Source organism: Marmota monax, unplaced genomic scaffold (assembly GCF_021218885.2).
Source record: "Marmota monax isolate L192 unplaced genomic scaffold, Marmota_monax_Labrador192_F-V1.1 WCK01_AAM20220418_F8-fsc00014, whole genome shotgun sequence".
Classification (NCBI taxonomy): Eukaryota; Metazoa; Chordata; class Mammalia; order Rodentia; family Sciuridae; genus Marmota; species Marmota monax.
In genome coordinates, this window is record NW_026695222.1 from 26,682,040 (window position 1) to 26,709,750 (window position 27,711).

The window sequence follows — 27,711 nt, forward strand, 5'->3', positions numbered from 1 at the left end:
GAAGGCACCCATCCTTAGGAACTGATGTTCTGGAAACCTCTGCCCTGGGCTGGGGGTGAGTGGCCAGTGGTAGAGCATGTGCTCAGCATGCCTGCCTCCCTGGCTTCCATCCCCAGCACCAAACCAAAGGGGGAAAAAAAAAAGAGAGAGAGAGAGAGAGAGAGAGAGAGAGTTAGCCTATGTCTCTCAAAGTCAATAAACTATCCCTCACACACTTCCTGTCACCGGAGTGGGGAGAATGGTGCCATCTGCTATGGAGACATTGGTGTTAGTGCAAAGACCCGAGGCAGTTGAGAAGTCTCACTAGGGAAAGAAAACAAAACTCAAGATTCCTCCCCGACAGACACAGCTCTTTTGCTCAGTCTATTACATTATTAAGCCACAGTCAAGTCATAAATTAGCTATGCACTCTTCCACTCATCCTAGAGACTCAGGGGGAAAAAATCAAGTTAGAACCAGACTTCCACAGATTCTATCCAGAATACTTTTATTATACAGGTATTATATGCACACAATGATTGGGGAAACATTTACAGGCATGGAGTTCAATTCTAAACCTCCATTTCACCCACACCAACTATAACACACATTCACTGTAGGGTGAATGAGCCCCACAGGAACGAGATGCCAAGTTACTGCTTTCTGAACAGAGGGCTCCGATTAAATAGAATCTTCCAAACCAAGAACAAAGCCCTGTATGCTTTTTAATTCTTCATACCCTGTGTACAGATGAATAAAATCTAAAAACGTGTTATAGATTACCCCACCACCATTAAAAGTTAATATTAAAATCGAATCCTATTTCTCAAAAACTTGTAAGAAGTGCACCTGTATTTACAGACCCCATTAAATTATGCATAAATAAAATCTGTACACTGAACACACTGTGCCTCAAAATACAGAGCCTCCACAGGGACTTGGGGGTGACAGGCGGCAGCAGACGCTTGTATTCACCCTTTTCAAGTTTACTCAAAAATCAAGATCTGAAATAAATATGCAAATAAAGCTTCAGTACCTCACAGGAACCTGTCGTTTCAAAGAGTCACCCACTTAAAGAGTTAACTTTCAAAGTTAAAAAAAAAAGACAAAAGAAAAATGAAATCGTCAGCAGGCATTGTTTCTACAAGTTTCCTACAAACCAGAGGCCCCTGTGAGCAGGGTTTGCCCCACCCAGCACCTGCTCACTGGCCGCCAAGCACGCGGTACCTCTGCCTCCTCCTGGAGGGCACGATCGCCGAAGAAGGTAGATACAGACTGATTTTTGAAAACAATATTTAGTGGACATAAAAACCAGCCATATCTTAACACTGAAGGAAATAAGTTATCGTTGATCTGAATCGCATCAATCGGATGTTTCAACAGCCAGGCGCATGGCTTCTTGTCATCCCCGGGGAACTTATGAGAAGGTTCTAAAACTCGTAGCACCACTTTCAGAGGAAGGAGGGATGGGGTTCCAAAAAATGAACGCTCAACAAGTAAAACAAAAACCACTACTTGTCACCTTGGGATCCTGTGTCCAAGGTCAAACACTGCAGCGCTGGAGAAGCCAAAGGGATCCAGGAGGGCAGGTCAAGATCCTGCAAGCCTCAAGTGACAGAGGCCTTTGGATAGGTGGGTAGGGGAGGTTGGAAGCTCCTCCCCCAGCAGGAGGGGCGTCCTGGTCTGTCCCAGTGGAGCAGGATTCCTCAGTCCTTTCCCTTCCCGCCTCTGCTCACCCCCATTTTACTTCCTGTGCTTCTCCATTTTCTCCAGGGTCTTATTAGAATCTGCGGGACTCTGGTCTCCGGGGTTCATATAGGATTTGTCAATGACAATCAGGGCTTCTTTGATGTAGTTCTGCACCGCAGACACAGCGGCGCAGATGGCCTGGCTGCCAAACCCGTGGGTAATCAGGCTGAAATGAGACAAGCAGTTCTGTATGTTCGTTTCCAAGACCAGGGAGGGCCTGTTGTTGCCATTGGGTGTTCGGTCTTGATTGAGGAGGTCCGTGAATTCTTTACACACTTGCCTGGGAAGACATCAGGAATCCAGTGAGTGACTCCCAGCTCTTCAGGAAGGGAGTGCAGGACAAACCACCCTGAGGATGACCCCTGGAGGCAGTGGGTGGCCTGGCTGAACCAAGCAAGGGAATGGAAACTACCACCAATGGCCAACAACTCCACTTAGCACCTATTAAGTGTCAGAGACTGAACTAAGCTCTTTTCCAGAGCTCTCTTATCTATCCTCACTGCAATTAGAAGTAACAGGATTAACCCTGCAACTAGCCAAGGTCACCAGGACCCTGAGGTCAAGGCAGTTTGTTTTGGTATAAATGAGTTCCAATAAATGAACCCTAATCAGGAACCCAGAGAATCATGCAATCCCCTGAAACTCCCAATCTCTGCCCAGGCTGGCTCACTGCACTCCTGCCTCCTTTCCTGACTTGACTGTTCTGCTTCATTTAACTTGATTTTAAAATCAGCCTCCTTTCGGTTTCCATGAGAAACTCCACAGCTGCATTTAGTACCATGTGAGACATTTAATTGGCTCAGGACTCCTTCAAATCACCCTGAACTTTGCATTTAAAAAACAAGTCTGTTATCAGGAGGCAGAAGATACACAATCTCTTTACTGCCTATGATAAAACAAATTTTTATAAGCTATGCAAATACAGAAATGGAAGGGGTCTGAACCAAGTTGAGCCCAGTAACCAGGCAGCCCAGAGAGCTCATAAGCAACACACTCCGGCGACCCTTCCAAACCCTGCAAGAAAGTTCATGGCTTTGACTCAGGAACCAGGGATCTCTTGGCCTTTTCCTTCTCTGCACCCTGTTTCACGACTGGTTCCTTTTCTGAGCTGCAGGGACTGCACGCCTGAGCTCCGAGACAGTATGGATACTCACTGAGCTGCCAGCAGCGTATTCTTCCTCGTCGCCATCTCATTCCGCCCTCCCAGGTGAGGCCTGGTTAAATATTCAGCCACTGGCTTACTAGGAAACTCCGCTTCACAGACGTACGCAAAGTCCCGGGCCAAGTGAACAGCTTCGCCTAGAATCATCAGCAACAGGCAACAGGTTTAGGTTTTCGGATGGCTGCAGGGAAATGCCAGCAAACTGCCCTTTCTCTTTCCCAGAGACTGACTGCCAGTCGCTCTGCCTTCTAAGATGAAATCACGCAGGGCAAAGGACTCCAGGGCAGACAGGCAGGCAGGGCTTCCAGGGCGCCCTCCAGGTGTGGAGGGTGAGGAGGATAGTGAGGGCCAAGCACTCGAAGTCCTTCCTGTGCTTGAGAAAGTTCCTGTTCCCTGCTCCGTGACCAGAGGTCCACACTTCCTCTTGATAGTCAAAAGTTTTTGAGGGGCAGCAGGAAGATGAAGGGAGATAAGCTCCTCTGTCAAGTGAAGGGGGCCTCGGGAGGAGACCAGTGGAGTCATCACCCACCAGAAAGGGGCCTTTCCTGGCCCCAGGGAGCAAGACAGGAGGGCTTTGCAAAAACCCCAGATGGTAGAGGTGCCATAAAGGGGCCTAACCGCTAGGGATCAGAATCTGAAAGCCATTGTTCCAGGAGCACATTCATTCAAGCCCCCTGCCTGGCTGGTCAGGAAACCCCCGCAAAACACCAGCACTCCTACTGCAAAACCCACACTTCTTCCCACAGGGCAGCTATTCCCAAGCCAGCAGCCCTTACTCCTCACCCTGACCTCTAAGCCACTCGTAAAAGGGTAGAGAGGGTCTGTGCCAGGTCTCAGCACCACCGTCACGCCAAGAGGCCAGGGACATACAGTGTTCAAAAGGCTGTGCTGCCTTGGAGCCCACTTCTCATTGGCTTCCCCAGCCCAGAGCCAGAGCCAGCACCCCGTTGCGGGTGAGGGGCCGAGGCCACAGTGCATTCTTGGGAAGGGTCTCCCATCCAAGAAACTAAAACACCACACACTATAATCTAAGAACTGGGAAGAGAATCACTGCTCATCCCTGGGTTTTTTTGGTACCTGGGATTGAACTCAGGGGCCCTCGACCACTGAGCCACATCCCCAGCCCTATTTTGTATTTTATTTAGAGTCAGGGTCTCACTGAGTTGCTTAGTGCCTCGCTATTGCTGAGGCTGGTTTTGAACTCTTGATCCTCCTGCCTCAGCCTCCCAAGCCACTGGGATTACAGGCATGTGCCACTGTGCCCTGCTCCTTAACCCTTTTTGGAAAATTTTATCTTGAGACAAAGTCTCACTAAGACTGACCCCAAACTTAAGCTCTTCCTGACCAGCCTCCTGAGCCACTGGGATTACAGGTGTGTTCCCATTTTGATGGAAGGAAAGGAGTTGACCTGGGCGCGTCCCACTGTGTGTGTGCACTGAGTACAATCCCAATAGTCCATAGCTACAAAACTATTTCAGAAGTGCTACTTTTGACCATCAGTAAGTAAGCTGCCTTTTTTTTGGGGGGGGGGGGTTAGGAATTGAACTCAGGGGATGAGCCACATCCCCAGCCCTATTACATATTTGATTTAGAGACAGGGTCTCGCTTTTGCTGAGGCTGGCTTTGAACTCGTAATCCTCCTGTCTCAACCTCCAGAGATGCAAGGATTACTGGAGTGCTCCAAGGCGCCCGGCTAATAAGCTACTTTTAAAAGCTGTAGCAACGGATCAGCTTTCAAAAAACACATTCATGAAAAAGGAAATTTTCTTCACCCCTATGGCATGATTTTTAGACTGGGAAAACCAATTTCTTTAACATTGACTTTCTGGGGAACCCAGAGCAGAGTGCATGAGCAGTCATACACAAGTGTTGGCTTATTTAATAAAATTATGATTCATTGTAATGAACATGACCATTCAAACTGCTTTCATCTCTACTTGTAACTGAGCCTTATGAATTGTTTTCTGCCTCTTTGTTGACAAAGCACTAAAGACAGTGCAAACTTAAAACACCACAGAACAAGAATAGCACCGACCTTCCACCAAGGATGTCAAGAGGGTCACGTGAGCAGCTTTCCGTCTCCCAGCCGGAAGATTCAGCCCAATCTTGTCCAACTTCTCCCGCAAAGATCGGCCTCCATTTTTGGACTTGGCTCTGGGAAAAGAAAGTTGACTATTGTCAAGAAACCACGCTTTGAAAATTCTACAGTCCCTATGTTCTGTTGTCAAAGCTGAAGTCCATCAACGCCTACATGATGAGAGTCGTCATCAGAAGTGATACCTTGTTTAATTAATCCCCTTAAAATTAAAAATCAAAACCCTTCCAGAGAATCACTTGCCTTCTGCTTTGGGGATTTTGTTGTTGTTTAATCACAGAACACAGCAAGTTGTACTGGAGAGTAGACGAATTTTCTCTTGTAAAATTGCAACAACCTCCCAAAAACTCCCTGGGGGAATGAAGCCCACACAGCCCCCCTTCTCCTAGTACAGATGCTGCTGCTTCATGCATAGAATCAAATCCCAACCAAACGATAATTTGTTAGCGCTGTTTTAGCACTTCCTTCTGCATTTGGCACTTTCTAAAAGAAAAGAGAGAAATGTACTGAAAACTCTCTCTTAGCCCATTACAATTCAGCGTTAGGTATAAAAGTTATATAAATGTTAAAAATACCTCCAAGCCCTTTTATACATTCACCTTCCAATCCCCAATCTCAGAGCCCAGTACCTTCTGAGAACACCTCCCAGCAGTGAGGCATTTAAACATTCAGGCGGTGACAATCGCCTCTGCACTTCAGCCACCGTCACTTTATATTTGGACGTGGAGCTGAGGAGGGACAGTCTTCCCGGAACCGAGCAGAAGACTTCGCTGGGATTCATCACGGCTCCCACCAGCTCCTTCTGACAGGGGAGACCTAGGGGGTTCTTAGTCATGGAGATGGGACCTGAGAGACAAGACCAGGACTGATGGTCAGGGTTGCATCTAATCAAGAGACCTTTGGGGGAAAAAAAACCCCAGGAACCAAAGCTAAAAGCAGTCTTCAGACAAACAGCTTCACATGCTGTATCACAAATTGCAAGATCTTCCCCACGGGCACTGGGGATGGAACCCAGGGCCTTGCACATGCTAGGCAAGTGTTCTACCACTGAGCTACAGTCCCAGCCCTTTTTTACTTTGGACAGGGTCTCACTAAGTTGCTGAGGCTGGCCTCAAACTTGCCTAGGCCTTCTGAGTAGATGGGATTACAGGCGTGTACCACCACACCCTGCTCAAGCCGACTTTTTAAAGCCATGTTCTTTCCTCAAAGATAAATCTGAAATTCACAAGATAACACCTTGGAAAATCAATTAGTCAAGATTCCAAGCATAGAATCTTTTTGTTTTCAGAAAACTGCTTCAATATTAAATAAGTGGTGATTTGTTCCCCCTCAATCAATGAACAACGAAAAGCACAGTACAAATTCAGATCCTTTGCCAAAACCCTTCAATGCAGCTGATCACAATAAATTTTAAAATACAAATTAGTCCTTTTTTGTTGTTGTTGTTAAGTTTACTGGGAAATTCTATTTTCCAATTTTTCCCCAAATACCATTTCCTCACACTCCCTAATCTACTCAAACACTTCAAGTTCAAGTAACAAACCTTGACTCTTTTAATTTAGGTTGACTTCACTTCCCAAAACAGCCAGATTGGAAATCCTATCAGTATGTAACTTAAATTTGCAAGCCACTCAAAGTAATCCAATTTTCTCCATCTCCTCCCTCCCCTGCAAAAACCCAATCTCTGACTGATCACGCAGCTCTTTCCCCTTTCAGGTCTGTTTATTTGGTAGCCCAAACTGTTTCAAAACTTTTCTTGCAGGTCAGAATTAACTACTCCTCCCATATGCGTGTTTGAAATTCGAAATAAAAATCACATCAACTCGTTCCACAATTAAAACTGTCAACAGCACCAATAACTAAGGTTCCAGCTTCGTTTTTTTTCTACCCCCGGAATTAATCACAATACCAACTCTGGGAGACTTTTCCGACTCTGTAAAACACCCTCTGGCATTCAGAGGGGCACATTTCCCTGAGAACACTAAGGAGTAGCAACTCCAGAGATTAAGAGGCAGCTCCTAAGAGCTCCCTTTTCAATCACGTCGGGGTAAAAAAAAAAATCCAGTCTTGTCCCTCCTACAAACCTAGCCTCCCTCAGTCCCCGTGGGTCCCCTCTATCACAGAATGTCCCATGATGACCACCCAGGACCCCCATCCTGGCAGCAAATTGGTAACTTCGCAAGTTGGGCTGCCTGCGCAGAGCCAGAGGAGGAAAAACCTCTCGGTCACGATTTACCTTTGCGGATTACAGTCTGATCGGGCCCCAGCAAGTGTGGGTCGTCAACGTTCTGGGGGGGAGAAATGACAAAGTTTCCTTTCAGTTTGGGGTGAACGTGGCACGAGGGGTGGCTGTTAGGCAAACGAATCCCAGCCGAGCCGCTCACCTGCACCTCTTCCATCTGGTGAGCCATGTCGTGGAGCCCCAGGTTCTCGGCCAGCCCCGCGGCGTCCAAGGCGTGTGCGTGGGGCAACAGCAGGTCCGAGCGGCGATAGGCATCCCTGCGGGCGCCCACGGCGCCGCCCTCCAGCCCGGAGAGGTGGGGGAGCAGGCTGGCCGGGCGCCCGTGGTGCGAAGGCAGGCCGGCGCCCTCCTGGCTCTGGCGGCCGGGCCAGGCTTGCTGCTGGCTGCCGGCGGCCGCAGGCTGGTGCAGGGGGTTGATGGCCGCAGCGTAGGCTTCGCCCAGATGCGAGTAGGGATCTGCCGACTGAGAGTAAGCCAGCTGCTGGTAGGGCGGTGGAAAGTAGGGTGGCGGCTGGTATTCGGCGACTCCAGTGTGGGACAGCGGCGGTGCGGAGCTGTAAAGATGCTGCCCGGCCGAGGAGAGGTGGGGGATGCGCGGGTTCCCGTTGCTACTCGCATCGTGGCGATCCTGTAAGAGAAAAGCAGAGACCCGGTTAGTGCGAAACCCTGCTACAGCGAACCGGCTGGCGGCGCGAGGAGGAGCCGTGAATCCCAGGGGTCCCGCTCCGGGTCGGACCCCGGGATTTCATAGTCAACTGTGAGTCCAGTGACTCTCCGAGGGAGGAGAGGCTGGTTTAAGACCTGGAGGGATGAGTCCGCCGAGCCCGGCGGCGAAGGTCTAGGCGCTTCGGTGGCCACGACGCTCAGAGGCGCCTGCTCAGGACCTCGGGTCCCAAGCCAGGTAAGTCCGGGGTAGAGGCAGCAGCCTGGGATCGGGGGGTGAGTCGGTCTGCGGCAAACGCCTAGCCAAGCGCGCTCGCTCTTCAGCCCGCACATGTTGGAGTCGCACGGCAAAACGGAAGCAGCTGACACGGATAAAGCGCACAGCCCGGGAGGAGTGCATCTTCCCCGCCCCAGGGACCCTCCCTTCCACGCCCTTAGGACAAAGACCTCCGGGCAGGTGACGCCCCCAGGCAGTGCCTGCCATCCAACATCGCCCGAGGATCTAGGGAAGGAACGCTCGGAGGCCAAGGCTATCCTCCCTGCCAGCCAGGCCGGGCCAAGTGGAGCTAAGATTAAGATCGGCCTGCTCGTCCAAGGCCAGTTCCCACACATGCCGGTGCAGAGGGAGAATGAAAAGACCCTGAAAATTGGGCAACCTTGCCTGCTCTCGTCCCCTCGCTTCTCGGCGGCCCGATTTAATTCCTAAAAGATGTGTTTCCATCTGTCCCGGGGTCACAAGGGCAGCAAGGAAACAGGAGAAACATGGTACTGTCGCCCCCTAGCGGAAGTGTCCGGGTCTGCGAGCAGGGGCAGCCCCTCCAGGTCCGGGAGACAGCGTGCGCTCTAGCGTCCGGGCCGCCTGGACTCCCCTCTGCACGCGCCCGGGTGCTCGACTCCCGCCGCCTGCGTCTTCTTCCTCTTCCCGCTCGCCGCCTCCCTCCCTCCTACTCTCCGAAACTCTAGCTCAACCTGTCCGACAGGCTGGAGCACTCCCGAGCGCTTACGGCCCCATGTGGCCTCAGCACCCCCCCCCCAACACTCCCCAGCCCCCACTTCTCCTGAAAGCCAAGCTTCGGCTGCTTTCTTGCTTCCCTGAGGAGGTAGCGGGGCAGGTGACAAGCCCTCCTCGGAGGAGGCTCTGCAAAAAGTGTCGCCGGCAGGTAGTCTCACTTGATCCCTTTAGACCAAGACTTCCTGCGGAAAAAGCCACGTCTAAGGGTTGCAGACGGGCGCTCTTCCGTGAAAACGGGAAGAAGGGCTGTTCTCTTCGGAGGAAACTGACTGGTAAGCTTTGTGGGTGGGAATCTGCCGTTCTCCTTCCAGGCCTTGTTCCCTAGGGCTGGGTATTTAGGAAAAGACCCGGTACTGGAAAGGGGACCCGGAGAAAGGGGCTCAGGGGGTGTCGGGAGGACCGAACCGGGCTCCGCCGAGAGATGAGGGCTCTTGCGCACTCGTCCCGGACTCCGGTCTGGTGTCCCTGCCTCCGCAACTGTACTCCAGCGGGGCTGGGCTGCGCCCCTGCACCCCTGAGCCCCGCTCACCTCGCAGTCCTCTTCGTACTTGACATTATCGGTTATTTTCCACAACATGGCGTCCGGCGTCCCCCAAAACAGTCGCCAGTTAAATCCAGACTCCCCCCACCCCCCGAGCGGTAAATCCAAAATTGGGGTCACGGTGACCAGGCGCCTGCCGCCGCCCCGCCGAGCGCGGGCCTTGCTGTCCCGATCACTGGACGCACATCGGCGGACGTAAGAGCGTAGATTTTGCCGCCGCGGGTGTAGAGACCGCTGCCGTGGACCCGGGAAGCCGCACCCGCACTGTGTCCCGGCGATAGCCGCGGGACTCGAGTGCCTTAATGAGAAGGAAATTATCATAACTCCTCCCCGGGGGCCGGCGCGGAGGCCCAGGCGCAGGGCGGGGCGGCCCCCAGCCAGTCCCAGCCTAGCTCCGCCCCGCACCCGGACCTGGCGTCGCGCCTGGCCCGACGTTGCGAGGGGCTAGAAGGGGAGTCAGTCTACCGTACCTCGCTAAGAACCACACACCAGCGAGGCCTGAGAACCCCACGCGCCTTCCTCGTCACTCCCACCCTGCACACACCTGAGATTGGCAGAGCTGTGAACCAAATACCTACGAGCTGTTCTCTTGTCACGTAAAGGGCCTTTTCACGATTTCCAAAAGACCGAGGTCACCTGGAAGTGGACACTGCATGCGGAGTGTCTCAACAGTTGTGTCCCCTTAATCTAACAACACACCCTCACCCCACCTGCCCTACGGAGACTAGACTTAAGAACTAGGCTGGGGTCGTGCAGCTGGAGCCCCGAGATCGGCCCCAGTCACCCCTTGTCCTCTCCCAAGTTAGTATGCCATCCTGACGCAGAGGACGGGGTGAAGAATGGTTTCTTGAGGAGTCCGCCCTAGCGCCTAAGAGGCAGCACCTTATTCTACCTGCCCAGAAGTTGAGCCAAAGGTGTGTTGCCGCTGGTGTCCGAAGCTGCACCTCCCACCGCTGGCTGCAGCCGTGGGGTACCCGCGTTCCAAGGCCCAGACCCAATTCCCTGCCCTGTCCTGCACCCGATCCGCAAATGCCTCGGGCGAGCCATTCAAAAGGCTCTACTCGCCAACCAAGAGGTGCCGGGTACAACAAAATCGAAGCGCCACGGGTGGGTGGGGTAAGGAGGTATGGGGAAGAGGAGGGGGCTTCAGAGAGGCCACCTTTAGAGAAGTGGGCATGCCCGTTCCACAGGTGGAGGGAGAAAACGAAACTTTATTCTACCTAAACTCTGCCTCCTTTCCTTCACATGTACTTGATGCCCACACTTGAAAGCAACGTTCAGTGTTAATTTTTAAAATTTAAAGAAACGAAATTCATTAACTCAATTATTATAATTGATTTTTTTATTACAAAAGGAAAGTTGTTAATTCTTGAGGGCAAAATTTGTTAGGACTCCCAATTGGCTTCCGGGTCTGGATTTAAATATTCTAAGGGGATTGGATGAGGAGACTATTTCGATTTGACTCCTAATCCAATTTTGCAATCATCAATACTGATCAGTACAGTGCCCCCTTCCACCCCAAACACCTGGAGTGGACTTGATTCTCCCATCCACAACAGGACGTCTTCCTCCACCTTCCTGCTCTTCCTCGGGTTTGTTTGAGCATATCTTTAGACCCAGTTGGGCCTCAAATAAAGTAAGAACTAAAATAAAAATACATGTCCTCCAAGGGAAACATTACCCCTCGCCTTAGGGAGCAGCCAGGTCCGAGGTGATTTTTCGACCAAATGTGAGACCAAAAACCTGAAAGTTGAAATCACTGGGGCTTTGGGGGCCAAAGATGTCTGCGGAGCTTTGAACTAAGTACAAAGCACAATGAATCTAAACGACATACCCAACCCTGACGCCTCACTTCCAAAACAGGAGCCTGGGGGGTTAAATAACCGCAGAAACAGCCAGCGCTCCTGGTATTCGCGGATAGGGGAACCCCGGCACCTGCTGGATGCCAGTATTGGACCCCAGCGCCGCTCGTGCCCAGGACTAGGAAGATCGGGGTCCCAGGGCTCTCGCGAGAAGGAGGCTCCAGCGCCTCCTTCGGGCGCCCCAGATTCTCGAAAGGGTGACGCTGGGCTTTCCACCACTCTTTGCCTTCTAGCCTCGCGGTTTCCTCCAAGAAAACCTGGGGTGCAGCATGAGAGAAAGTAGTCTGGTCTGTGCCTGCAACTTTACCTGCAGGCTGGCGCCAGGAGTGGGAAGAAAGGTGCTTACTCCATACCCCAGGCCCTAGCTGTCCTTGTTTTCCGCGGCAGCTCTCGCCAGAGCCGCTCCGAGGAACAGAGATTCCTTTCTGCCTGGGAGTGGCAATGGCGGAGGCGGGGAAGTCGACGGACACCTAGGGTCCACTCGCCGCCTCTCTGGAAGACCCAAGAGAGCAGACTTCGGAACCACTTGGCAAAGGCCATTCATTCGCGCTCGCGCTAGAACGCAACCCGCGATGGGGGAGGCGACTCAAAAAAAATCATCCTCCTGTCTCTGGAAACCCTGCCCAAACCTGCACACCATCTGCTTCGGGCCGGAACCTCAGCGCGCGCCCCTTGTCAAGGTGCCGGAAGCCTCAGCCTTCGGTGAACTCCACCACTTAGCAGAGAACTACTGTGAACCGATTGCTCTGGCCCCCACAACAAACCTCACTCCGAAGCCCCTGCCCCTTGCGGCACAGTGGGGCTGCGCCCTTAGGCGGACAGCACCGAGGGTAGAATGGCCACTCTGGACCCCCAGAGGCCTCGCAGCAGCGAAACCGTCAGGATCCACGCCTGGCGGAAGGGATGCGGGGGTGGAAGGTTTCAGGGGCTCCGCTCTGCCGCCCCCTAGGGAGCCTGTAGTCACACACACTCTCGCTCGGGAGCCTCGGGATGGCCCAAGAAAGCACAGACCAGGGACGACCAGGTGTTCGCAAGAACAGCAGCACCCCAATTGTGAACCACCTCGGAAGAGGGTGGGCGAGTGCCTCTTGGAAACAGGGCTCCAGGCCCTAGGCCAAAATCCTCAGCCGCCCAATCTCCACCCCCACTCCAGGCAGAACTAGGCAGCTCCGCGGGTAAAGTGGATTGGGCCCCTGGGAAGAGGCGTCCGAGCTGCAGGTGGAGGCCTCTAAGCGATTTTGCGGACCCCGCGCCGGACCTCTGTCCCACCCCTTGCAACAGCCTGACCTCAGTAAATGGCTAGCCCGCCGAAGTCGAGCAGGCTCAGAAGCCGGAGGCTGCTGCTAATCAGGGAGAAGAGGGCGGTGGTCGTGCTTCACCCTTCTTTCGCGGAACACTGGACACACACTGGGCTTCACTGGAAACCCAGAAGTATGTAAACCCATTAAGCCGCACCCCCTCCAGCGCTACACACATCAATTCACAGGCACTCCAAAATATTAACAATCTTGATAAAAATAAATAACTGAGTTGTTAATAGCATGCAAAGCGACCGCTGCGCGCACACACACACGCCTCGGGTCTAGGTCCAACCTGGCTCCTAGCGAATTGCGACAGGCCGCATACTGGAAGCGGCTTCTCAATCCTTAGTCTTCCTCCCAAACAACGCCTCTTTACAGACAAGCAAAGCGACGCGCCAAGTTGAGGGTACTTGAGGTTCCAAGCTTCCGAAGGGGGCCCAGTCAATTCTGTCCCAGACCTGGTACCAGCGCACATTTGCACCGCGCTCTACAAACCGAGACCTCGCGGGCATCTGTCCCATTTGATAGCAGCAAAGGTGGGTTTTGAGTTGTCCAACTACCTCAAAGTCACAGATTACCTAGTAGTATCCAAAGCCACTGTCTAACTGCTCTCGAGGTCCCGCTAAGAGAGACAGTCCTGGTTCTCCCCAGCCCTTCGCCTGGGGACCCCAATCAGCCAGAGGCCACTCAGCTTGGAAGCTTGCCTGTCACCTCTCCATTAATGTCCCGGGGCTGGTCGGTGCGCGACCTAACCGCTCCGAGCGCAGGCGGGGGCCCCTGTACCTGGAGGCCTTCCCCGCTCGGTGTCCTAGGTCACCATATACCTCCAGGCCAGCCAAGTCCGGAGGCTTTAACTCACTTATCTTGTTCGCGTTCGGGCGAAGAGAAGGCCCACTATGGCCAGGCGCTGGCGGCGCGCACCCGTCTTCCTGCGCCAGTACTGGGCAGGAGAGGCAGCCACCGCAGAGCGCGAGAGCCACCCTGCACCCGGCAGGCGCCCTCTGTCTAGCCGCTAGCCCTCAAGCTTAGCAGCGGTCCTTGAGCTCTCCTCTCCCCCCAGCCGGAATCGGGAACTGCAACTGCCCTCCACGCAAACGCCACTTCTCACCCTTAGGAACTGGAAATTCATGTTGCAGGCCTTCAACTCCGGGAGCTGAGGTTTTAAGAGCAGGCGCAAGGGAGGAAACAGCTCCCCGAGGGCCGAGTCGTGTGCTGTAAACTCACGCTCGGAGCGTTCATTTAATTAACGCAAGAGGGAAGGGGTGGGGGGACAGATTCATAGCCAAAACCAGCTATCGCGATTGGAAGACACACCTGGAAGGTCCTCCTTACTCCTCCCTGCCCGCCTCCCTCCCCTTGGAAACTGTAAACTAGCCTTTGGAAAAGGGCCTTCCCTCGATTTTTAAAGGATCTTTACATATGTATATGACGTGCTGTGCCAGAGGTCATCCAACAGATTTTATACGTATTGTTTGTCTTACCGACAAAGGATACTTTCTAAATTTCTTTAGCCTCCAAAGCTGGAATTATTAACATTTCCATGAATTCGCAGTCGTCTTTCCTACCTGACTTCAGGCCCGGCACTGCTGAAATTGAACAAGTCGCAGTGAGTGAATCCTCTGGGAAGAAAGGAATTGGGCAGGGGCAGGGAGGGTCTTCCTGAAGTGCCAGAGAAGTTTCTTTACACCTTGGTTATCTCAGACTGTTTACCTGGTGGAGAAAGGTAAAGTACTTGGAAAACCCAACAACAACATGGACAGGGGGTCAGAACAAAACAGAACAAAACAAAAAACCTCTAAGAGCTCTCAGTCAGATAGACTTGTCCTAAGGAAGACAAATACAGCTGATTGTTGACCACCACACCCCTGCTCCCTCAAGCTAGGCAGGAAGGGAAATTAGACTTGAACAGACTGCTTTTTTTTTCTCCCCCCCAAGCCCTCTCTGGTTTTCACACAAACCCTGCCCAAGCCACCCAAATAGCTTCTTTCCCAGGGAGGTGAGTTGGACATGTCTCCCAAATTTTCTCTAACATTTATATGCCTTAGAAGAAAGAAGTGTCAGGAGAAACCACCTCCTGCTGACCTCCTCCTGTGTGGCTCCTGCCCCAGGAACCTTCAAAGGCACGGTTTTTTAAATGCACCAAGGGATTTTTATGACAGATCCATCCATAGAAGGACATGTAAATTTTTCACATTGTGCAAAACAAAAAGTTTTTGTTTGAGCACAGCCGCAGTTTTATGAAAAGGGTTTTAAGCATTTGTGTCTAGCCACCTCTTGGGGCAAAGAAGGCAGAATACAAAAACAGGGAAAATTAGTTGGAAGTGTAAGTAGGGTTTGGGGGGGTGGTTTTTGTTGTTTTGTTTGGGTCTCTGTTTTTGTTCTTTGGTTCTTGTGATGGGGATTGAATCCAGGACCTGGCATATGCTAATCACCCTCTCCATCACTGAGCTGCACTCCCAGACAGAAAACTAGGATTTTGATCATTCATATTAGTCTAAGAGTGACATGGACATTGCTGTAAGATCCTGACAGACCTCCTTGCCCAGCAATAGGATGGGGGTGTGGAGGAGGGGTGATAAAGCTGGCTTGTATTTCCTTTAGGGTGGGGGCTTCGGTTCTGTTTGTTAGTTTGTTTTCCTTGGGGAGAAGTTTGCAATTAATGTGTCTTGTTATAATTAATTTTCAAAGTGAACACACTCATCACTATTGAACATATTGATTTTATTTTTAAAATGTAGTCCAGAAAGGAAGGGTTTCTTTTTTGGGGGGGCGGGGGCGGGTCATGGTTATTGTTATACGTTACTACTGGTCTTTGTTGTTTCTACTATGCTTGTATCTTTAAACCAACAAAAACAAAAACCCAGAAGATGCGGTAACCACGCTGATGCCCATATATGTTATCTGCCTTCAGAAACTGAGCTCCTGTCCTGTCACTATACATCATTATGAAAAATCAGCATTTGGGGTCTGGAGGAGGCCCTGCATTCAATCCCCAGCACCCCCCCCCAAATAACTGACACTTGGACAAGTCCCAACCTCCCTTGGGCCCTTTCTCTCCAAGGTTCCAGGCCTCCCTGGACCATGTCCACAAGCAGCGCTGCCTCCTTTCCCCTTTGCCTACTTCTTAAACTTCCACCCGCCAGGCTGCAGTCCCCTCTGTTTCCTCCGGCATCTCCCTCATGTGGCACACCAACCTTGGCTTCCCAGGCCCTGGCGCCAAGCTCCGAGTCCTGCGTGTCAGAACTCATTCCAGTGGGGCCCGCCAGCCCAAAAACAACACCACCACCCAAAAGGCCAAAATGTCACCATGGCAACCCAGGGATCCAGAGGGGAGCTCTAGCCAGTGAAACTCAACACCAAATTAAAACCAGCAAATGAAAGAAAAAATATTCTATATTGTAGATCTAGTCTTCAATATAAAATAAATATCAGTCTCCAAACCCTTCTTAATATCAGGCTCACCAACCGTAAAAAATTTTAGCATACACACACACACACACATGAACACACACACAACACACACGTGCACGCACACAACACACACCACACGGGCACACATGTATGTGTGCATAATCTCTCCTTTTCCCTGAACAAAATCTTTAGCTTCTAAAACTAAAAATTGGAAATGTCTTCAGCCAACATTCGTTTTTCTAAAAATACATAAATAAATAAACTTAGATATGCACAGAGAAGACTCCTAACTACCCTGCCCTAATTTATCTTATGAGACAATAATGCATTTTTATTCTGTTGAAAGATGCCTCCTGCCGCAGAAATAGACCTGTTATGACCACATCCAGGTTCATTTACTTGCCAACTGGAAAGTCGTTATGTACTCAGATCCTGGACTTAACCCAAAGTGGGTCCTTCTCAAAGGAGGGCCCAGTCCAGGGGCAGCAGAACTCCCAGTTCTCAGGGCCACCCTGGACTCCTGGATCAGAAGCTTTGGGTGGAGCCCTAAAGCCTCCAGGTGATCTGGGGCAGCTGACATTGGTGTCCCACTGGCACATAGGATCCCAAGAAAATAAGCATGAACGATTTCTTCCCTTGTTCATCTGTGCAACTCTGAAACTGTATGGTGAGTCAGGTCTGCTATTCTGAAGCCATGACTGCATGCATTAAGGGATGCTGTGGTCTTGGTCTTGTAAACTATACATTGAAAGGATGTTGTTCTTTAATCTTATCACAAATTGGCCTTTGAGACAACCAGTTTACCCTACTCAAAACCTCTCATTTAGACCTGAATTTTATTTTGTTTTAAAGAACCACTCTTTCATTCATATATACAGTGTTATATATGAATAACATATATAATCCATACATATTTGGAAGAAAAGAGAGCAGAAGCCAAGGAAGTTTAGCTTATTAACTCCAACACGATATTTTAAAAATAGAATTTGATTGATTCTCCCTGTGTATGTGTTCCTCCTCATCCTGCCCATCTCCTCTTCCCAATGCAAAGAATTAGATTATAAAGCAAATTTTATGTTTTACTTAGAAAAAATAGACCTCAAAAGAGATGAATAGTAGAAACCAAAATTCCCAGCCCCTTCCTATCCAGAAGAGCAAGTCACCCGCATCTCCTCTGGACTCCAGTCAAGGAAAGTCAGAAACCACCCTCAGAGGACCAGCCCTCTGCCCCAGGACTGTTGACGCGCCAAGGAGAAGGGCCCACTCCCTGCAAGGTCCGTCACCATGGGGCAGCTAACAGGCTAGAATTAAAGCTAAGCAAGCAGAGTTAAGAACAGACCCTAAACTCAGTAGTCAACATCCTAACGCAACGTTTTAAATTTTCATTTAAAAAATCAAAATGAATCTAAAAAAAAAAAAAAATCCACGAAGAACAAAATACCAACATTTTAAATAAAGCCAGGCTGCTCTTGGTTTTGCTGACTGTGTGGCTGTGTAGCTGAGGCCTGATCCCTCCTTTTCCTACCAAATGGGTATTAAGAGTTGAAAATGGTGAGCAAAGAGCCTGGGCAGGAGGGCAGGGCTTGAGGTAGATTGTTTTGTTTGCTTGCTTACTTGCTTGTTGCTGGGGCTTGCCCCAGCCTTGCCCAGGCTCCCCCACTGAGCTGCACCCCTTCTCAGAACAGAGCTCTGCCTTGTTGATAGGTGCACACGGGGGCACAGGGTTTTCTTTGCCTCAGAATCAAATATGGCTGAAAGGGCTCTGGGCAAGGGGAGGCCAGGGCCTCACAGGGTGAACTCTAGGAAACAGGAAGTCTCAGTGCCTCAAGGTCCTTTCTTCTGTAGGGCTGCCGTGAAGGTGGGCAGCTGCTGTCTGCCTTTCCTGCAAGGTCCTCACTCCTGCCCATTCTCCAGTGGCTGAGACCACAGTGAGGAGCCGGGTCTGGTGCAGATCCTGATGCTGCTGTATCTTGAGCAAAGTGCTTCCCTGTCAGTGGCTCCGTGTTCGCATCGGCAGCGTGGAGACCACAGCAGCAGTGCCCATCTCACCGAGAGCAGCTCTGAATGAGAAGGTGTGTGGGGTGTGGAAGCATGGCTTCAGATGGCCTCACTTACTGTGCAGCAAGTGTTCCAAACCTAATGCTCCATAATACCTGCACGTGCATATTGTGCTGTCACAGCTACACTATTACAAATGTGCTACACATACTAGTTCCTCTTACCACTGTGGGTTTTCTCTCTTATAAGAGGCTACTCTCTCTGTCCCAGGCTGAATCTTATTTCTTTTTTATATTTATGTTTTAGTTTTAGGTGGACACAATATCTTTATTTTATTCTTATGTGGTGCTGAGAATCGAACCCAGTGCCTTATGCATGCTAGGCGAGCACACTACCACTTGAGCCACATCCCCAGCCCCCTGAATCTTATTTCTCAGGTGAACCACTGACTCACAAACCAACCCCCCACCTCCAGGGTTCATGCCCCACCCTCATACTCAGCCACCTCCCTGCACTCTCCTCTGCCAAGGTCACCTACTGGATTCATCAGTTCATCAGCAAATGAGAAGAGCTGGAGGACCTTCCTTCCTTCTTCGCTCAAGTCTCAGGGCCTCTGCTGGGCTGTCAACAGGCAGGAAGCCTTCCCTCTTTAAACTTCAGTCTAGACCAGGAGGTACTCATTCATCCCCTCCACAGTTGCTGGAGGGCTACAGTGTTCCAGGCTCTGTTGTGGGTGCCGGGGAGACAGCATGAACAAAACTGACAAAATCCCCAAATGCACAAAGCCTCTGTTGGCCTGTGGGAAGTGTTAGCCAGGTGTGGTGGCCATGCCTGGAATCCCTAGCCACTCAGGAGGCTGAAGCAGGAGGATTGCAGGCTAGAGGCCAGTATGGGCAACTTAGATGCTATCTCAAAATAAAAATTTAAAAAGGACTGGGGATGTAGCTCAGTGGTGGAGCAACCCTGGGTTCAATCCTCATACAAAAATGAAGAAAGTACTAAACTGTTAAAATAGAAGCCTGGAAGGAAGAAAGGGAGGGAGAAGGGACGAAGGGCGGGGAAGAGGAAAGAAATGGAGAAGAAGGAAAGCTGAGCAGCCCCCATCGGGGCTGTGCAGGAGTATAATGAGGCCTGTTGAAGGCTGACCTAGTCTAGGGGTCAGGGCAGACTTTGGAATCTAGGAGGACAGAAAGAGGAGACCCTAAGACAAAGCTGAGGTCCGGGCACAAGGAGCCATCATTGCAGGGAGTTGGGGCTGAGATGCACTCACTCAGTACCCATGTGCTGTCCCCATGGAGCAGTGGCCCAGAGAGGACGTTTAGAAAATAAAATGCTGTTCCAGCCTCCAATGATCTCACCAGGTAGTGGATTTCCTCACGCGTTCAGCAGGTAACTTGCCAGCACCTCTCACGTGCCGGGGGACAGTGGCAGCACAGAGGTCAAGTCCCTTCCCTGGAGAAGTGCAAAGCTCTTGAGGAGGCAGACTACGAACACTTTGTACATGCAACCATAATAAGGTCAGGTACATGGAACGGAGGACCAGAGGGGCTGGGAGACAGCGGGGACAGGGGCTTCTTGAAAGAGCCACCCAGGCAAATGAGGTGATCTTTGAGCAAAGACCCGAATGAAGCACTCGTTTAAAATCCAAGTGCAAAAGGAAATAAAATGAAAAACCCCCAGTTTTCCCACACCCCATTCCTGGAGATTGACAAGCGTTTTCTGTTCATAATCTGTATGATACATACTATGATAAAGCAGATTGCACATGAAATCCATCCTATTAAACTAACGGCCTTTCAATAACAGTAGTGGACTCTTTGTGGACTTTACCTCCTGCACTTTGCTTTCCTTTTTTCTTTTGGTGCTGGGGATGGAGCAACAATGTGCTCCTTTGCATTAGTTGTAGGGTAGCAGCAGTTCTTCATGCAATTGCACATGTACTTTTGCATCTTTTCTTCTTGCTTTTCTCCTTGGTTTCCTTCTTCCTTCCTTCCTTTCTTCTTCTCTTCCCTTTCCTCCTCTTATTCTTGTTCTTCTGCCTCACCCACCTCCACCATACCTTACCACTGGTTTCAGTTTTTTTTTTTTTTTAATAGGATCTCACTAAGTCACCGAGGCTGGCCTTGAATTTGTAATTCTCCTGCCTCAGCCTCACCAGCTTCTGGGATTACAGGCTCTTGCCACTGCACCAGGCTCAATGGTTTTCAATTTCACTAACATTTACAATCGTTGCCAATGGAATTTTTTTTTTTTTTGGCTTTTATTTGGCTTTTCCCATATGCTTAATAGCTGTGTTGCTGCTTGTTATGTGCCTTGTACTGTTCTAAGAACTGTGCATGTATTGTCTCCTTTAGTGTACACATGAACCCTAGATGGGAGCTCTTACTGTTTCCATTTCATATTTGGGGGATTCCAGGAACAGTTTCATCATTCAGCCTTCAAGAGCCAGACCGGTGGCAGAAAGGGGGAGTGAGACACTGGGTATGAACATGTTTTTGGAGGCTAAGCACACACCCTAACAACTTGAGTCAGGCTGTCTGTTAAAATAGCCTGTGCAGCACAGTGTCCTGGCTGCCAGAGCTAGGTCAGGGGCAGCCTCCCGGGGCCTGCAAGATGCAGGAGTGCTTTTTGTAGGAAAGGTCCAGAAGTGGGCCAGGTGGCCAGAGCCAAGGGCAGCACAGTCTAGCCTCTAAAAATGTCCCACTCACTTAACACTCCCAACAGCAGTCCAAGGAAAGTGCCAGATCCGAGTGTCATAGACAGGACTGTATCATCCCTTAATTTTTGCCAATAAGATAGCCCACCCTAGGGGCTGGGGATGTGGCTCAAGTGGTAGCGCGCTCGCCTGGCATGCGTGCGGCCCGGGTTCGATCCTCAGCACCACATACAAACAAAGATGTTATGCCCACCGAAAACTAAAAAATAAATATTAAAATTCTCCCTCTCTCTCTCTTTAAAAAAAAAAAAAAAAAGATAGCCCACCCTAAAAGAAAATGTCACATTTGATTGGCACCGTTCCTTCACTGGTCATGGGGGCTACTTCTTCTCTTCTATTTATGCTTCTTTCTCGATTTTCTTTCAGCTTATCTTCTCTTTGATTTTTTCCCCCCAACTACTTTCATCAATTTTCACTGGTATCTAGGATGTTAATGCCTCTGGTATGGGTAGGGGACCTGAGATGTCTAAGGTACACAGAACCTAATTTTTTTCTTCCTAAATGGGGAAATGACAGCCAATCTGCCAACTGCAGATTGAAATGTCACCTGCATTCATAGAATAAATTGACCTCCCTTGTACCTGTGTCTTTTTGCTGACCATCTTATCTGCTTTCTTGCTTCTAGTTCTGTTGTGCTACTCCTGAGTCAATTCCTTTGCCAATGTCAAACTCCACCTTGGCCTCATCTCCCTGATCCAATCTTCCAGAAAAAGTGTGAGAATCCAGATGTCCTGTCCTTCCTACCCCCAAAGCATGCACACATCTTGCTCCAATTTTGGGTGGAATTTCTCAGAATGTTCAGATGTAAAGACCCGATGTCTTTTACCCGTGCGGCTGTGAGGAGGTCATGTTTTGGTCTAGGAAGGGTGGTGGGTCTAGAATGTCCAGCACCTCAGGCAGAGCTGGGGGATTAAATCAGTAGCTCCCAAAGGAGGTCATTTACCCTCCAGGGGACAAATGGCAAGGTCTGGAGGTATTTTCTGCAATCAAGACTAGGGAAGGTGCTCCTGGCATCTAGCATGTAGATAATCCCAAACCGGAAACAACCCAAATGTCTACTAATAGTAGGATTAATATGTAAATTCTTGTATCACTATATAATGGTGCTCCACACAATAAAGAAGAATGAACTACTGCTGCGACAGAGCATTTATGAGCCTTACAGACATACTATTAAGCAAAATAGGCCAAGGACAGTTGACATTCAAGCTGAGGGTTTAACTTAGTGGTGCAGTGCTTGCCTAGCATGCAAAGCCCTGGTTTTAATCCCCAGCACCACAAAAATAAATAAAATAAAAACAAAATAGGTACTAGGCACAGTGGCATATTGCTGTAATCCCAGCAACTCAGGAGGCTGATGCAGAAAGACTGTGCAAGTTCAAGGCCAGCCTCAGCAATTTGACGAGGCCCTAAGCAACTTAGCAAGACCCTGTCTTAAAATTTAAAAAAAGACTGAGGATTGACTCAGTGGTTAAGTGCCCCTGGGTTCAATCCCTGGTGAAAAAAAAAAAACAAAAAACAGGCGAGTTTACCAGTGTTGGTGAAAGTCAGGATGGTGGTTAACTCAGCTGCACGGGCAAATGGTATGGAAAGAGCAGAAAGTTCTAGATCTTCATCTGGGTAATGCTGATGAGAACATATTGACTCTGCATGCTGGTTGAGCTTCACATGAAGGTGCGGGCACTTTACTATAGGTACCTTATATCTTAATTTTCAAAAGTGAAAAAATAAAATGCTTGATGCCCAGGAAGAAAATAATTAAATCAAGTGTAGAAATCATGAAGAAATGAACTGGCCTTGTGCAGTTTTTGTTTTAAAAAGGTCTAGGTGGATGAATAGGGATAACTTCTGTCAACTGTGTTTTCTGATGATATGCTTTGTAAGTCTGTCACCTGCTGGCGTTGAGACAGCTGAATACGCATGTGCGGCAGAATGAACTCAGACCCTTCTCTCACTCACACACAAACATCAACTCAAAATGGATTAAAGACTTAAATAGAAATCCTGAAATGGAAAACCTAGGAGAAAAGCTCCATAACCCTGGTCTGGACAATGATTCTTTGAATATGAGCCCCAAAGGCAAGTGACAAATGTAAAAATAGGCAATGAGGCTAGGTGCAGTGGTGCAGGCCTATAATCCCAGCCTCTCAGGAGCCTGAGGCAGAAGGATTGGGAGTTCAAAGCCCAGGTGGCCCAAGGCCACCAGGCTGGTCCCCCCAATCCCCACCCCTGGAGAGCCATCAGCACCAGACTGGAAGCTCCATAGGCACTGTGACCTCGGCTGGCTTGTCCCTTAGCACTGGGGTCCACAAAGCCAGCCTCAGCTAGGCCAAGGCTCTTATCAAGGCCCCAAGCAACTCAGCAAGACCCTATCTCTAAATAAAATATTAAAGAGGGCTGGGGATATGGCTCAGTGGTTAAGACCCCTGGGTTCAAATCCCAGTACCAAAAAAAAAAAAGAAAATGAGATTACATCAAACTGAAAAGCATCTGTACAGCCGAGAAAACAATCCACTGAGCCAAGAGACACTATGGAATGGGAGGAAAGGTTGGCCATTTACTGTCTGAGGCATCAATGTCCAAAGTGGAAAAGGAACTCAACCGCACAGCAAGGCAGCACACAACCAGGGAAGAACTGGCACAAGATCTGGGGGACGTTTCTCCCCAGAAGACATACAAATGACCAACAGGTACAAGGAAAAATCAGACATCATTTTCGCAGTCTCTGCACAGAAGCTCACAGTGTGGACCTGGGTGTTTTATAAGTTCCATCCAGTGTCAGGCACACAGGAGGTACTCAGCAAAGACTTGTTTTATGAATGGAAACTTTCCTTTTCTCCAAGATATAGAATCCCTGAAAGCCGTGTTCCATTTCCTGTGTGTTCTCTGCTTACAGAACTCACCAGGAGAGGCCCTGTCATAAGTGCTGGTTGGCTATAGAACCTCTGGCTCTATGGAATGCCCCCTGAATCTGGTCTTAGTGCCTCACCTATAAAAGGGAGTCAAGGAGACTGAGCAGGGCCACATAACTCGCCCAAGGCCACAGGCCAAATGCAGACCAGAGCTTCCAATTTGGACAAACCAGGGCTGGCTGAGACTGGAGCCTCCAGGGAGAGAAAGACCCAGCCATGCTGAGGAACAGGAAGGGGAGGTTTGGAAAGAGGTGTGTGAGGGAAAGGAGACCAGGAAGAGCCCAGGAGGCTGAGGAGGGGACTGCAAAGGCCCAGGGCCACCAGGCTGGTCCCCCCCACCCCCACCCCTGTAGAGCCATCAGCACCAGACTGGAAGCTCCATAGGCACGGTGACCTCGGCTGGCTTGTCCCTTAACACTGGGGTCCACGAAACTCTCCCGAGGGCCCTGAGGTCACAACTGTTTCCTGACAGCATCAGATGTCACTTGCCTCTTACACTCAACACAGTGGAATTTTCCAGAGGCTGCCTGGAGCGTGACATCACAGCGTACTGAAGGCAGAGGCAGATGTGAGCCTACAGTTGCCTTCCATTAAGCCGCTGGTCATGAAAGGATTTTACAAAAAACTTTTTTTTTTTTTAATTTTACAGGCCAGAGAAGTTTGTTTGTTGATACCATTCTGCATAAAGTCATAGGGAGTGGACCACGGAGCAGGCTGGCACTTCAGCAGAACCCCCAAGACTTTCTCTCCGGCTTCCTTCTTTTTCTGATCATTTCCCTTCACAGGTTTTAGAAACCTGTCCAAGTGCTTAGCGTGTGCTCCCCTGTCTTGCTTGTTCAGGACAGTCCCAGGCCATCCTGGCCGCCCCTGCAGCTCCCCCAGTTCTGCCCTGTGACACTTGTGCTGCCTGGGACATCTGTGAGCCTTTGCATTTTGAAGTCCCCACTCCCTACTGTCCAGAATACCACCCTTCGTGAAGACTCACATTTACGTGGCCAAAGAAACAACTCTGTTTTCTAACGAGCCTGATGACGGGTATGGGTACATTTCCTTTCTCCCTCCGTGTTCCCATTTTGGTAAATTACAAGAACATGGCAGTTCTGGCAAAACTATTCTTGTTAATTTTTTTTCATAATTCTTGAAAAATGTGGTTATCTCTTATAAAATAAAATATCTTTTGAAGTTAATATTTAATGGGCTTATTGTCACTTTCAAATAAAAATTTATTCAATATCTCAGTAAATTTTAATACAGTTAATATTGATAATCCACATAGTCAAAAGCTTTTTGAAGATTTCAATCACGTTTTAAAATGTAAAGAGGTCCTGGGTGGGGGCGCAGCTCAGTGGTAAATGGTTTGCCTGGCATGCACGAGGAGGTCCTGGGTTTGATCCCCAGGAGAATGAAAGGAAGGGAGAGAGAAAGGAAAAGAAGTCCTTGACCAAAACCTTGTGAACCACTCTCCTTTGTGCCCTTGGTAAGTACTAGCCACCAGGCAGCTACTCATTTACTGCAGGATTAAGTGGATAGATGAAGCAATACACAAATGAATCAATAATGATGGGTACATTTGGGGATATAGGATCTACTGCTCCAAAGGAAGAGAGGAGGGGGAGGGTCAAGCTGGCTGAGCACCAGGCCGGTTCCCTTCTGCACCTACAGTTTTTTTTCTCTGTAAATGGGGCACTAATAAGTCTGCCAGTAGGATGTCCTGCTTAGCTGGTCACTGGGGTGCACACCTGTGGTCCCAGCTATTGGGGAGGCAGAGGAAGCAGGATTATTGAGAGTTCAAGGCTAGCCTTGGCCCACTTAAACAGAACTCAACTTTAAAAAAAAAGAAAGAAAGAAAGAGAGAGAGAAAGAAAGAAAGAATGCTGTATTCAATTTAACAGCACTTAGGGGCTGGGGATGTGGCTCAAGTGGTAATGTGCTCACCTGGCATGCGTGAGGCCTGGGTTCGATCCTCAGCACCACATACAAACAAAGATGTTGTGTCCGCCGAAAACTAAAAAATAAATATTAAAAAAATTCTCTCTCTAAAACACACACACACACACACACTTTCAACAAATAATAATTGTATGTAAAAAAAAATTAACAGCACCTAGCAAAGTACCTGTCTGGAGCCAGCCTGGAAGCATTGGCTCATGAATACAATAGAAGTCCTCAGCACAGGGATGCTTTGCTGTTTTGCATCTCTGTGGTGTCGGGGTGGGGGGGTGGGGGGGTGGGGGTGGCATTCTGCTGCCTGCTCCCCCCTTCCCCAACACCTTCCTTCAGAATTTGAATGTCTCCGGTGGGACTAAGGGGGATGACTGGCAGGTGGGGGAGGTGGTGGCAAGTGAGGACCTTGACCTTTACCAGAGAGTGAGGTGTCCAGGGTCTCTGTGGTTCTGCAAAGTGGGCCCCTGAGCAGGCCTGATTGGTCCCCTCTGTCAGTCACTTGTGTCACCTCAGACTGGCCTCTCAAGCTAAAGAGACAAGGGGGGTGCAGTGAGGGAGTCTCAGGGGCCCAGCCTACTCCTAGGGTCAGCTGGCTTTGCAGAGGGGGCGATGCTGAAATCCAAGGGTCTTGGAGGATGGAGAGGAGGCCCTGGAGGAAGCCCAAGGGAGGGGTGGGAGCACAAGCCCCAGGGCATCATGGCAGTAGCCGGTAGCCGAGCAGGAACTCCAGAGGTGGGGGGGAGCTCCTTCCTTAGTCCACAGGCATCTGCCGGTTTATCTCCAGTGCTTCACAAAGCGCCCCCCCCCCTTGGTAAATGAGATGCTTTCCTCAGGCTTGGGGGCAGGTGATGGTGGGAGAGACAGTTCCTCCTTCAGGCAGCAGATACACTCTGAGCACCTACTGCCTTCAGGTCTGACTGGGGAGCTGTGGGGGAAGAAGCAACACAGCCCTGCTCTCAGAGCTTAGTGCAGGGGCGGTTGGGGGGACTGATAACCACAAAGGCCCAGGTGTCTGGGAGTGGGGGGGAGGCCTCTCTGTCCATCATGCCCCACCGCACACCTGAGGGACCTCAGGCAAACAGGTTTATAGCCTGGCCCCTCAGGGCCAGGCAGGTAGCTCAAGTGTGACCATCTCCAACCAGGTGCTAAGCCAATTGCCTTAGGACTCAACTATTACCCTTCTTGGTTGAGACACCTTTTAATATAGCCTGTGGCCCAAGCAAAACCCACCTGCAGGCTGTTCAGGACCTGGGGAATTCTCTGCTGTGAGATTTCATGGATCCATTTCCCCACAGAAGCCACAGGACTTGCGGAATCACACAGGTACATTCTCCAGGAGGTTAAGCTGTGTTAAAGAGTCTGTAGCTCCAGCCAATTCAACCAGACACCCCCAGCAGGGTAGAGGAGGGATGTTCCCCCACGGTCACCTACACCCAGTGCTTGAGTGGGTGCATCAGAACAAATAGGAGCCCCTTGGCTTCTCCTTCCAAGTAACCATGCCTGGGTACCTCTGAGCCCCTTGTCTGTTCGCTGTTTTTATGAAGGGGTCTTTGCTGTCTGACCTCCACAGCCTTCCTGGCCATTCTTCTGCTTTACAATAGCTGCCGGTCTTCCTTAGCAGCTGCTCAGTCTGTCAGTGGAAATGAGTCCGTGGGGAGCACCTGTGGTGGATGGTTTTTTTTTTTTTTTGGTCCTAGGGATTGAACCCACCCGTGCTTTACATCTGAGCTACACCCCCAGTCCTTTTTTTAATTTCCAGACACAGTCTTGCTAACTTGCTGAGGGTCTCGAAAAGTTGCCCGAGCTGGCCTCAAACTTGTGATCTTCCTGCCTCAGCCTCCTGAGTCACTGGGACTGCAGGTGTGCGCCTCTGCACCTGGTCATGGAGACAGCCTTTCCTGTATTTCTCAACCACTTGTATCTCTTCTTCAGCCAACCACCTGTCCATGCGCCTTGCCCACGTTTCCACTGGACTGTCTGTCTCGTTTCCCTTTTAGGTTTGGGTCTAGAACTCTTGTGGAACTGCAGAATGTGCTTGGGGTCTGAGGGGAAGCCTGCGTTTCTGTTTCCAGATAGAGAGACCTCAGCGGATTGCCCCCACAGCATTCGGTTTAAAACCCTCCC

At 50.1% G+C, this 27,711-nt stretch overlaps 1 protein-coding gene across 1 annotated transcript; it reads right to left on the reverse strand.

The window, feature by feature from the left end:
- Positions 1-470: 470 nt before the first annotated feature.
- Tfap2c (transcription factor AP-2 gamma) lies at positions 471-9,723 on the reverse strand. The gene is made up of 7 exons (XM_046433528.2): positions 9,432-9,723; positions 7,370-7,855; positions 7,222-7,273; positions 5,615-5,831; positions 4,926-5,044; positions 2,883-3,027; positions 471-2,008 (listed from the first exon to the last, which is right to left on the reverse strand). Exons 1-7 carry the CDS (start codon positions 9,477-9,479, stop codon positions 1,723-1,725), a joined length of 1,353 nt encoding a protein of 450 aa, XP_046289484.1. The 5' UTR covers positions 9,480-9,723; the 3' UTR covers positions 471-1,722.
- Positions 9,724-27,711: the final 17,988 nt, after the last annotated feature.